This window comes from Eleutherodactylus coqui, chromosome 4, assembly GCF_035609145.1.
Source record: "Eleutherodactylus coqui strain aEleCoq1 chromosome 4, aEleCoq1.hap1, whole genome shotgun sequence".
Taxonomy (NCBI): Eukaryota; Metazoa; Chordata; class Amphibia; order Anura; family Eleutherodactylidae; genus Eleutherodactylus; species Eleutherodactylus coqui.
This window is the reverse complement of record NC_089840.1, coordinates 274395821-274409213: the sequence shown is the minus strand read 5'-3', so window position 1 is coordinate 274409213 and position 13393 is coordinate 274395821. Positions and strand designations below refer to the sequence as shown.

At 42.0% G+C, this 13393-nt stretch overlaps 2 protein-coding genes across 2 annotated transcripts in view; both read right to left on the bottom strand.

Annotated features, from left to right (window-relative positions):
* The window catches only part of LOC136624386 (zinc finger protein ZFP2-like), a 190336-nt gene that overhangs the window by 120405 nt on the left and 56538 nt on the right, over positions 1-13393 (bottom strand). The gene's annotated exons all lie outside the window — the stretch shown is intronic.
* The window catches only part of LOC136624331 (zinc finger protein 585A-like), a 95366-nt gene that overhangs the window by 66922 nt on the left and 15051 nt on the right, over positions 1-13393 (bottom strand). Inside the window, exons 2-7 of the mRNA XM_066598253.1 lie at positions 11145-11277; positions 10585-10764; positions 10372-10495; positions 10225-10289; positions 9752-9854; positions 3752-5062 (exon numbers count right to left, since the gene is read on the bottom strand). Of these exons, the coding sequence (XP_066454350.1) occupies positions 3752-5062; positions 9752-9854; positions 10225-10289; positions 10372-10495; positions 10585-10764; positions 11145-11222 (1861 nt within the window). The 5' untranslated portion in view covers positions 11223-11277. The remainder of the gene's footprint in view (positions 1-3751; positions 5063-9751; positions 9855-10224; positions 10290-10371; positions 10496-10584; positions 10765-11144; positions 11278-13393) is intronic.

The window sequence follows — 13393 nt, the reverse complement described above, 5'->3', positions numbered from 1 at the left end:
TTGGTCTGGTGTGCCGCCGAAGGGACGTGGCTTTATGATCAGATTAGGGAGGGTGCTGCTGCTATAGTTAGAGTGTTGGCGTCTTCAAGAGCCCCAAGGGTCCTTCTTAGGGCCACATCACACCGTGTGCATTAGTGTTGTGGCTGCTGGGAGCAGGTTTGCACATATTTTTTTTTTTTTATATCGGACGTGCAGGCTATAGCGTTCTCGGGCTGCAGTCTGTATTACGTAGTATAGGGCCAGTATTGGTCAGACAGGGACAGTGGGTAGTGTACAAGAACCCCAACGGTCCTTCTTAGGGCCACATCTTACCGTGTGAATTACTGTTGTTGCTGCTGGGAGCAGTTTTGCACCATTTTTTTCCCCCCATCATCTTGAGCTGTGCAGGCTATTGCCTTCTCAGTCTGCAGCCAATTATACAGAGTATAGGGGTAGTATTGGTGAGGCAGGGACAGTGCTACTGTAGAATCCTGTCAACAACTACCCCCAAAAAGCACCTGTTTAGGGCTATCTGTGACCGTGTGCATTTAACTCCGTGGCTGTTGGTAGTTGTAGTACCTCATTATTGCACAGCTAGGCCTGCTTGCAGGCTTCTGTATTTGTTTACTGGCTGCAGTTCGCATTACATAAGCGCTGTCTCACTCCAACTGCACGCCGATAAGAATTCAAAAATTTTTTACACCGCTCTGTGTCTGCTCTATTCGTAATCCACCATGCTGAAGGGTAGGGCTAGAGGACCTGGATGAGGACGCGGAGTTCCAAGTGAGGGTATAGGCCGAGTTCCTGGTCCAGGTGAATCACAGCCGGCTGCTGCGGGATTAGGAGAGAGGAAAGTTTCTGGGGTCCCCAGCTTCATATCACAATTTTTGGGTCCACGTCGTAGACCTCTATTACAAAATGAGCAGTGTGAGCAGGTCCTGTCGTGGATGGCAGAAAGTGCATCCAGCAATGTCTCCAGCAACCTGTCTTCTATGCCGTCCACTGCTGCAACACTGAATCCTCTCACTGCTGCTCCTCCTTCCTCCCAGCTTCCTCACTCCATGAAAATGACACATTCGGATGAGCAGGCAGACTCCCAGGAACTGTTTTTGGGACCCTGCGCTGATTGGGAAAATATAGATGTACAGGTAGGGGGCTATGTATGTCTGTAATGTAATGTGCATGTAGGGAGTCGTATATCGGTGGGTACTGTACACTTACAGAGCCCTATATGTGTGTAATGCCCTCGTAGGGAGCTGTAGATGTGTGCAATGTAAACATAAGGGGCAGTATGTGTATGTAATGTACATGTAGGAGGTCGTACATTACACACGTATGCAGCCCATACGTGTACATTACACACAAAAACAGCTTGTTGTGGCCCTTTTATATAGGGCATGATGTGTGCTTTCTGCATTATGGTTTTTAAATGTTATTTATTGTTTTTTATGTCCTGATATAATCTTATTTGTGTATTGCTAAATTATTCCACGGCGCTTTCAGGTAATTTATTTAGTACCCCCCACCAAGCCGGTTAATCATTTTACAGACCTTGGCAGGATTGAAGGCTGAGTCAACCTTGAGTTGGTTACATGAACCATGCGGTTACATGAACCATGCGACTTTCAGGTCGTGAGCGAGAGCTTAGGACTATTTCTGCTGCCTTATCACGCTGCGCCACATGAAGTGATATCCAAAATATCCAGTTTTTTTGTATTGCTTTTTTCTCTTATCCTACCTTCAGGATAGTTCACCAATCAGGTCCAGCGTCAACTCAGCAAACCCAGAAAGGTGATGGCGACCACTAGCCAGGGGGGGGGGGGGGGGGGGCTGGGTAGCTTGGTCAGGCACAGCAATCAGGCCTCCCTGATTTTAATTTAAAGTGTGTTTTAATTTTAAAAAAAATGTCCATACTCCCCACCAGTAACTTTTGGCACCTGTAGTGCTCGCTAATGCCCCGCTGTCGCTAATTCTTGGCCTTAGGGAGGCCAGCAATGTCCTCAGCTGTCATGCATTTGCCACATAACTGCACAATGTGGAAGGTAGCAGGGTGGGAGTGCAACTACCTGATTGCCCCTCGCTCAGGCCTTGCTATTTACTGGCATCATGACAATTAACATCATCATCCCTACTTGACTCTCATTGGGGGAAAGCATGAACATTAGCCACCATGGATGAGTATCTAGCCTGAGACTAATGCTAGAATCGTCCGAAAAAGAAAAAAAAAAACAATACTGCCACCCCCTTGTGGCACCGCACACTGCAATAGGCCTCTCCCTCAACTCAGAACAGGACCTACCACTCACTGCTGAGCCTAGCCATCTCCTTGGCTCTACCCATTGGTAGGAGTAAGGGGGGGAGGGGGAAGAGACCCTGTCTGGAGGGTCGCGACTGGGTCTCCATAGATGCCACGGAGCCCAAGGCACCATATCAAGCCTGAAGCAGTGCAGGACACCTGCAACCTGCTGCTGATGCCACTCCCAGCACTTACTTTATGCATCGATGCTGCCTCAAACCTTCAATATCACTTCAGTGCTCAATTACCTGTATTATAAAATCAATCTACACCTGGGTACTGCAGTTCTACCATGACTAACGGGAAATATGATGATTGAGATTCTGTGCTAAGGCTTTATTCACATGGGCTACAAAATCGCACGACTTTGTACTGCTACAAAAAGACACGTATGTGTAGCCCATGGTTTCCAATGGCTTCTTTCAGGCTACAAAACATCTCTCAAGTGAATGAACCCATTGAAAACCATGGGCTTTACATTCATGCGATTTTGTAGCCTTTGCGAATAAGGGCAAAGAAGCAGCCAACAGGATAAAATCCAGGGTCAGATATTTGCGTGGTGTCCTATGGGGTTTTTATTCTGATGAACTTATTTATATTTTCTCTTTGAGTGCATAATTACACTCTTTTCTCCAGAAAAGGAGAAATTTCCAGAAAAAAGATTAGTTTTCTAATTACGGCCTTTGAACTCTGAATTGACTACATTCAGAAACCTCATAACCATATATTGCTATACACATAACTACAGTGGTGAGATGGATGGAGAGGAGACTCTGTAGTCTGTCTCAGTGCTGTAAAATGTTAATCTGATAACTTCAATGTAATTATCTTTTTTAAAACCAGAAAGTGTCCCAACTAGTTCCACAAAGTCCGGTTTCCTCGGTGTAGTTCTCTCCTCACTATTTCTACCCATAACACCTACCAGCTCCCTCTCATCTCCAGAGGTCTGAGCAGATAGCTTACCATTTATAGAACACAAGCAGGTAAGGTTTTACATATTTATTAGTGATTGGTTACACATTTTGAGACATAATTATATACATTAATGTGAAATATTCTATACATGTGATTGGTATACAGATGTGTTATCTGGGTTCTAAATGATTTTTAGATAACAGACATTAGTTGGCCGTTGCATATATTTCTTAATCATCTTATAATACATGTAACTTCGCTTTGACTTTTAATGTTGAACTGTTTTTCTTGTACTATTTATCACTGAAAAAAATTAGCTTCTTTCCTGATAAGTTATGAGTGCAGCACTTTCCAAATTCAAAACATTAATATGATCTTTCCTTTGTAAGTTTTTTGATAGTCAACAGGATTTGACTTCCAAGTGAAATATTCGTAACTTGCAGCATATGAAAAAGGATTCTCCCAGCTGTGACGTTTCTGATGTTCAAGATTTAATTTAGCTGTAAACATTTCCTACATTCAGGACATTTATAGTTTTCTCCCGCGTGTGAATTCTCTGATGTAACACAAGATTATATTTTTTATTAAAACATTTCCCACATTCAGAACATGAAAATGGCTTCTCCCCTGTGTGAATTCTCTGATGTAACACAAGGGTTGATTTTCGGGTAAACAGTTTCTCACATATAGAACATGAATATTGCTTTTCTCCCGTGTGAATTTTCTCATGTCTAACAAAAGCCGCTTTATTGTTAAAACATTTCCCGCATTCGGAACATAAAAATTGCTCCTCTCCTGTGTGAATTTTCTTATGTATAACAAGAGCCGATTTAGTGTTAAAACATTTCCCACATTCAGAACATGAAAACGGTTTCTCCCCAGTGTGAATTTTCTTATGTATAACAAGAGCCGATTTAGTGTTAAAACATTTCCCACATTCAGAACATGAATATGGTTTCTCCCCTGTATGAATTATCTGATGTAACACAAGATTTGATTTACTGTTAAAACATTTCCCACATTCAGAACAGGAAAATGGCTTCTCCCCTGTGTGAATTCTCTGATGTTTAACAAGATTTGCTTTAATGTTAAAACATTTCCCACATTCAGAACATACAAATGGATTCTCTCCTGTGTGAATTCTCTGATGTACAGCAAGATGTGATTTCTTCTTAAAACATTTCTCACATTCAGAACATGAAAATGGCCTCTCCCCTGTGTGAATTTGCTGATGTTTAACAAGATTTGATTTATTGTTAAAAGATTTCCCACATTCAGAACATGAAAATGGCTTCTCCCCTGTGTGAATTATCTGATGTTTAACAAGATCTGTGCTATAGTTAAAATATTTCCCACATTCAGAACATGAAAATGGCATCTCTCCTGTGTGAATTCTCCGATGTACAGCAAGATGTGATTTCTGTTTAAAACATTTCCCACAATCAGAACATGAATATGACTTCTCTTCTGTGTGAACTCCCTGATGTAACACAAGATGTGCTTTTCGGTTAAAACATTTCCCACATTCAGAACATGAATATGGCTTCTCTCCTGTATGAATTCTCTGATGTATTGTAAGATCTGATTTCTTCTTAAAACGTTTCCCACAATCAGAACATGAATATGGCTTCTCCCCTGTATGAACTCTTTGATGTTCAACATCTGTTCTGTACATTTGATTTTGTTTAACATTCTGTAATGAATCAGAAGATGGACCATATTCAGAAGTATCAAAGGATAGATTTTCGCTATGAAAGGCTGAGAGTATATCTGGGATATAATCAGGCTCTTCATATGTATCGTGCAGGTCATCAGGATCTTCCACTTTACAAACTGTTATTAGATGTCCCTCTGAGCTCCAGGTGTCGTCATCTGCCAAGAATAAAATTCATTTTAATATTTTTGAATATAATATTACAATTATACTGATAGTTAATAACATTTGTGTATAAAATGTTCATACTAATTATAAGGCTTGTATTAAAATTCAAACATTAAAAAGTTTTCCCATTCACAAAATAATTTGTGGCGCACCTAATCTACTGACAACTATCCCAATAGACCGATTATTTTAGCCAATAGGCTTATTTTTTTGAGTTTTTCATCTGTCAATTGAAACTCAGTATTTATGTGCCAATTTCCTCCCGGGAGCTGACGGTAATTTAGTACAGCTGGAGCTCTCAACGGCTCATACAGCTAGTAAGGTTAGAGAACAGGAGCTTTTAGAAGAAAGTAACACACATTATTCAGGTTTCTTGAGAGAATAGGAACACTTCCAGTTTTCATTCCATGGATGCAGGACGAACAGTACAAAAATCACAGAGGAGTGCAAGGCATTTTAAAGAGCTTATAAACAGATTTGCCTACTTTTTCAAGCATGGAATATATAGATGTAAAGCCTCTATATGGTTCCATGCTTACTTAATAAGTAATCCAAAACGCTCGCTGGTGCCTGCAAACTCCTCATCCAAATAAGGATCCAAATAATCCTCTATTTTTCTGTAAAGTACCCACTGATCACTGGGCGAATTGCTGATATGATGCACATTCACCCAGTGATACATATCCTTGATGTCAATGGATGACACACACTCCCCTTGTTCCAAAGATGCAATAGCAGAGCTCAATGACTCCACACAGAAGTGTTGAACCTTTACATATTGACTTAACCTCTTCAGATCCAGAACGGGTTGGACAGTGCCGTCCTCCTTGGGTAACATGAAGAGATTAGAATAGAACGGCTGCACTGCTTCAAGCGGAAAACCGGGACAATTACATCCTGAGAGGAGAGAGTGTGTAGCACATAAGCTAAATCATTGACCTTGAAGGAGAAACCAGCATTCTGGAACCGAAGAAGCGATCTTGGGGTCAGCCGGAGCGAAAAACTCCATGGCATAGCTTGAAGAGGTGACCTCCCGAACCCAGATTGCTGAGGCATGAGTGAGTGAAGTCTCTTTGAATAGGGAAAGTTACCCCCCTCCCCCCCCCTCCCCACTCTGGTTAGCTTGGTTGAGGACTGCCATACACACGGAAGATATAGTAAGGGATATATATAAGGTGAAATGTCTATTTCACTGTCTGAGCTAGCAGAACAGAATGTGCTGGCCACATCCTGTTCTGCCAACCGTTATCAGAATATGCAGCTTGATAGAAATACACGCACATAACCCTCAGGCGTCATTTGACGACACGCTGCTCACCCCGCCCCTGCCCCCTTCATCGAACACCCAAGATGTCGCCGCATTCCACCTGGAACCATGTGATGATGGAAGTTGATGATGACAGAAGCACACACAGGACCAGAAACAAGAAGACCTTAAATGGCCTACCCAGTCACCTGCTTTCGTGTGTTGATTACGCAATTTCCGGCATGTCCATAAAAGGCAGTTAACTCATAATGCTATAAAAAATGCTATACACCTACTAATAAAGCAGAGTCCAGGCGGACTTTCTACACTGACAGTCTGTCTCTGTGTGATTTCTTCCATTGTGCGCACAATCTCTGAATGTAAATGAGGAAGGGTGCAAACATTCCTATTGATTACGCCGTGGATCCCAAATAAATTCACAACAAGGCAAACTTGGAGTATAGTGATTGGGGAAACCAGGATGGACGGGGTTTGTAGGAGAGCCTTTGGTGTTGGTCTTGCAAAAATTTTTGCTATCCAAGGTACTGAGGCAGGAGCGTCAAAACGAGTGAAAGTGAGGCCTCTTTTTCTGTGCAGAACTATGCATGGCTAACTTTGTTTTGTGCTAGATGAGAACTCTTACCACAAGTAGTCAAGAATGGGTGATGAAAATCAGTACCACCTGGGATAAGGGCAAAGGAGAAGCAGTCCTCCAGCAACCCCATGGGCTGTAGCCACATGCGACACTGCCTCCCCTCCAGCAGGAAGACAACAGCGGTTTCTCAAACTGTAGACAGGAGTGCAAAGTAGGAGAAAATGGAACCGTCTCCCATAAAGAAGCCTTCATACCATTCAGGGGTATGGCACACCAAGGAGTATATGCTAAGTTGCTCAGTATAGATAGGGAGGGTGGGAGTGAAGTGAAGAAAAGGGGTTGTAGTGCCAGCGTTGGTGGTAGTCCACTATAGTTAAACCACCATGTGGGGGAGTATTTGATAGCAATGGGTGCACAGACTTCAAAGCAGTAGGTCTGGAATTAACAACCTGTGGAAGTTATAGTTACCAAATCAATAGATGGCGAAGTCAGCACTCCAGGACCCTTTCATAAATATCCAAAATGTCTTTATTCCTCCATAAGAACTGCTGCGACGTTTGGACCTGCTTGATAAAGACCTATAACAGGTCGAAACGTCGCAGCAGTTCTTAAGGAGGAATAAAGATATTTTGGATATTTATGAAAGGGTCCAGGAGTGCTGACTTCGCCATCTAGTGTTGGTGGTAGTGGCAGTGAAAAGAAGAAAGGGGACGAAAAATAGATGGTGGACAGAATACTTACCTCAGTAGAAAAATACTCACCTAACCGCCATAGACCGTAAAACTTCGGAACTCCAGCAGTGTGTGCCCCTGTGCTCACCTGCCTTTAGTAGGAAGGGAGTGCTCCAATAGGGGGGCTACTATAGCTGGCGGGTCAGATCTTCTGAGGGTCAAGTCAGCAACAGAAGATTTAATGCCAGTCTCTTTGCTTTTGTTGATTGGGTAGAAGGGAGAGTCCAGAGCCAGCCCTGTATTCCCAGATCCAGAAGGAAAACAGCTGAACACTAGTGAATGAAGAAGTCTCCCTCCTACGGACACCAAGTTAAAACTGATAAGCTGGTTTCTGAAGGACGGGTATAGCTGAAAGGAGGAGCTAACTTTTTTTTTTGCATTTTGCCTCCTTGTGGCAGCAGCTATACCCACGGTCTTCAGCTGTGTCTACCAATGTGATAATCAAAAAAGATAGATTTTTGAAATTATGATAATATAAAATAAATAAATAAAACAATTATTAATACATCCATAAAGGTCTACTTAAATCTTTGCCACAAAAAAAACAGGCAGTGGAAGAATTTCATTTTTTTGGGTCCCTCCATTTCATATTTAATGAAAAGCTATGAAAAAGTTATCTTCCCCAAAATTGTACCTATACAAACTATAGGTCTCCCTGCAAAAAGCGAGCCGTCACACAGTCCTATCACTGGATAAATAAAAGAAATAATGTGGGTAAAATATAGCGTTAGAAAGACATTTTTTCTAAAAAAAAAAAAAAAAAAAAGGATTTGATTTTTAAGCATTACTACATATAAAATAATGCGATTGTTCCCAGCAAGATAAACTAAGTAATCCTGTAGATCTGATAAGCCTTTTAATTGCAAACAAAAATACGTGTTGTAAATGCTAGCTTTTGAACTTACTCAGAGTTCTTGCTCAGGCATGATGAAATAAATCTGAAGAGGCATGCATATTTATACAAGAATACTTAGGACAAGGCACAGACATGGATGTGATTATTTGCACTAAAAAAATACTACAACAGAAATACAAACATACTTAAGTAGTCACTGTTAAAAATGTGAAGGTTTTATTGCCCCTGAATTAGTGTTAGGGGGTCATCAGGTCAGCAGTGTTATCTGTGCTATAGATGTCTCATACTTCCCATTCACACATGAATCCTTTTGAACATTTCAACCCTGTGTTGAAAGTGTCAATAATTATTATAAATTTATATTTCTAAAGTCTTCTATGGCTTTGTGATTTGAAATTCCCTTTCAGTATAATAACTTTCATGTCTTCTATGTTGTGACCTTGGCTAGAAATGTGCTCTGCCACAGGGAATTCTGTCTTTCTCTGTTTAATTGTGTGGAGATGAGACCTCATCCTCGGTTTAAGTTTCTGTAACATAAAGCACCCTAACAGGACATTTACTACACAGGATCAAGTACACAACATCAGACGTGCAAATTGTGAATGTCCCCGGGATCATATAGTCCTGCTGTGTGTTGGGGATTTGTATCCTGTCTGCGGTCAGTACATGTGAGCAGGTCTTGCAGCGCCTTACATTACAAGGACAAGTTCTTTTTTGTGTGTCAGGGGGCAATGAACTCCTGATTATAACATTTCTCAAATCTGAAGGTTACCTGTAACACAGAAGGGGAGGGTCCGGGAATATGGTGTTCAGACAGTGATCATTGTGTAGGGTACGATGGAGTTTCTTTGCGGTTTTCATTATTAGCTCTGTGAATTATAGGTCACTACTAGAGGTACATAATAGTTTCCTTCCTTCTCTGTGTATTGAAGTAGTTGATTTCTGGGTATCCTGGTGGTTCTGGTGATATAGTCATCAGCTGAGGTGGGATGGTAGCCCCGATTTAAAAATGTCCCTTTAAGATGGTATAAAATGTTCCTGTCTGTCTGTTGGGTTATGGATTTTTAAAAATCTGCTATCTGGAGTCTCCATGTGCGGACTGATAGATTTACACTTCATGTGATTTAAATGTTTCCTTAATTTTTTTGAGAAGCGAATAATGAAAACAATGCAGAACATTGTCTTGGCTGAATAAGGGAACATACAGCTGAAACCATGACAAAACAGACTCTTCTCTACATGTAGTCTCACCTAGGGGGTCATCTGTAAAAATCTCTTCCTTACACGGCTGATCCCACCTCACATGTGTCTCTGTAGCATCAATAGGGATCTCATCTTCCTCCAGTTTCACCAGCTGTGAAATAAATATTGTAAAAGTCATCACACAGTTGGAGAAGTCGTGTGGAAGGTTTTATATGGCCAGAAAAGGTAATTAATTAGTATGAGGAGTCGGAATGACATGACAGCAGCAGTGATCTGGGCCAAATAGCTGCAGGTCTCCTGTATAACTCCAACCTGTTGCTTCTTTAGTCTAGCCAGAAGTCTCCAGAACCAGAAAATAGTGATAAGATGTGGAGATCTAATGTCTGCGGTCAGCTGTAATCCTGCCATCTCCAGCTTTCTCATTACACAAGTATCAGTCATATAATAAGACCGAACACAAGACCTTCCCAGCCGTCCTACAGACCAGAGGGGAGATTTCATGAGACCTTCTCTCCATCTACCTGAACATCCTGTGGAAGAAGAGGACTGGGACATCTCTCCGCTGCTGTTCTCTTACTGGATCTACCTGCAGAAAACATAGACAGCCACTGAATTCATTCTCTGCATACAAATAATAAAGGCCGTGTGGATTTAGTCCTGTCTATTACCTGGTGATGGGGAGGGCTGGTGGTCCTCCAACATGACGTCCTTGTACAGATCCTTGTGTCCTTCTAAATACTCCCACTCCTCCATGGAGAAATAGACCGTGACATCCTGACACCTTATAGGAACCTGACAACACAATGATACAGTCATCACCCAGACACGTAATACCGCCGTAGCATTACTTTATATTGTCCCAGCATTCCCAGCAGCGTCACCTCTCTAGTCAGCAGCTCAATCATCTTGTTGGTGAGTTCTAGGATCTTCTGCTCATTGATCTCCTCCAGTATCAGGGGGTGAGGTAGAAGCCCTGTGATTGGGCTCAGGGGTCTCTCCCATCCATCAGACACCGGGGCCTGACAGCCATCACTAGAAGTCTTCTTCACTACCGTGTAATCCTGTTTATGGGGAGATACATCCATAAATATCCCTGCAGACATTCCCAGAGTCCTTCATGTCTCCAGTTATGGCCAACAATTAGTAAGATTGTCTTCACATCTGTGTTCATCATCTCGGTTGTTCTACTCAGTCACAGGAGCAGAAGAACAAAATGATCAGAGTTTTGGTTCTGCTAGATGACAGACAATAATGACCCCCTACAACCTCCAGTTGCCTTATAGTAGATCTGTTGGGTTTCTGTCATTCTACCAGAACAACCGGCTCTATTATTTTCCCGGCATTTATGATGAATCGGCAGTAAATCCTCTGCCGTAGATGTGACCAGAGACTGACATAGATAATAATGATGGAACGTGACGTCATCCCCAAAATCTCTCACCTCTCCTGTAAGCTGGAAGAGTATCTCTAGGGTGAGGTTGAATATACTCTCCGCCATCTTGCCCCTCTTCCTATCCATCCTTGTCGGGTAAATCAGGAAAACGATCAGATATAGAAGGTATCAGCAGAAGATCCTAAATAGGAAGAAGACCAGACAATGTAAACCACACCAAATCTCTGGATTATAGAGGATTCAAAGACGGCTATGAATACCGGTGTATTTACATGGGCAGTTTTTTAGTACGATTTCTGCGCTCTGCGAGCTACACACAAATCACACATGAAAAAAAAACATTATTTTACATGAGCGATTTTTCTCTCGGACTGAGAGTTTCAAATAGAGAGATCCCAGCCGGTCCAATTTTTAGGCGATATCGCTCAATATTTTCTATGGAACTGAAATAAAAATTGCCGCACACTGGCGTGCTGTGTGATGTTTATATGAGGCATTGCAAATTTTCTGTTTTTTTACGATTTGAACAACATGCTATTTTCGTACACGTGAAAGCGATGCCTTTTCTTTTGCAAAACACACATCGCACTCACATACAAAAAGGCAGTTTCCAAGTTTACTATCGGTCTGACTTTATCATATCAAACTAGCGTGCGCCAATGCAAGTACGGCCTAAGGATATAAGAGCATGGAAGTTTTAAAAGTTGTGCCCAAGATCCTCAGCACAGTGACAGGTACTATTTTCGACCGAGATTCGGACACGAACAGGACACGTTCAATTTATTTTTACTTGGATGCAGCACTACCCTCTCCTTAGCCCTTGGCAGAAGTCAGGTGGCTGCTGCAGCCAGTCAGAGCCTGCATTATTATTGTCGCAAACTCCTGGCATCTTGCTACCCAGGATATTAGCACTATAGCAAAGTCCAGGGCAGCACAACGCCATACAACCCTCTGGGTGGGACCGTCCAATGTGCAAGCCGCAGCAAGGAGCCGGATCACTCAGCTCCAAGGAACCAGTCAGAAGAAAAATAGCCGTGGCAGCAGGAAACGATGCAATCACAAAACCTTTATTCCTCCAGACACCATACGACGTTTCGATCTAACAAGATATACTTGATAAAGATCTTGTTAGATCGAAACGTCGTATGGTGTCTGAAGGTTTCAGGATATTAGCACTGATGCCAGGAGTTCAACCTCTGATTGGAAGCAGTCACCTGACTTCTGCCGAGGGCTAAGAAGAGGGTAGTATACTTTTTTATTTTACGGGAGTCCAAAAGCTAGAATAATTTTTTTTGTGACAAAACCCCTTTAAACATCTAACATGCTACCATGTGATTTCTAACTAAACTATCACATGACGACTTAAGGTCTATTTATATGCAAGAATTATCGCTCAAAATTTGTTTAAACGGAAGAATTTGAGCGATAATCATTTATAATTCAGCCTGCATTAAAATGTTCTTTAGTTCATTTGCTTTTTGCTTAGTTTAAATTGTATTCATTAGGAACCCCTCCCCTGGACACCGGAGGAGCAGGACGTGCCTCAGGGAGTTCCTGCTTACAACCTCTGGCCTTCGTAACATCGGGACCCCTTCAGTGCCCTAAGCAGCTGCAGAGGACTGGGATGCCTTCTGCTTGCCATTGGGGAGCCCCACATCCACCACCTCTGGGACCCCTGGTGCTGGCATGCAATTGCTTGAATTGGTTAAGAATTATGTTAAGAAGGCTGAACTTTTAAATTCCTATTTTGTATCCGTTTTCTCTCAGAAAGCAGGCGGAACATCAACTGATCTTTCCTGTGCTATTGGAGGAATAAAAGAATGCAGGCTATCTACAAGCAGAGAGATGGTGAGGGAACACTTAGCTAACTTACATAAATTCAAGTCTCAAGGTCCTGATGAATTACATCCTAGGATAATAAAGGAAGCAGCTGGACCACTCGCCATAAACTTCGAAAATTCCTGGGGAACAGAAGTCCCAGAAGATTGGAAAAGGGCAGATGTCCCTATCTTCAAAAAAGGGAAGAAGGTGGATCCAGAAAACTACAGGCCTGTGAGCCTGACTTCTATACCGGGAAACATCTTTGAACGAATTATTAAACAGCATGTATGCAAGTACTTGGATAAAAATAGAGTAATTAACCAGAGCCAGCAGGGGCTTGTAACAAACAAGTCATGCCAGACTAATCTAATTTACATCTATAACAGAATCACCAACTGGGTTGATCAGGGAAATGTGGTGGATATAGTTTATCTTGACTTTAGTAAAGCATTTGACAAAGTATCTCATACTATACT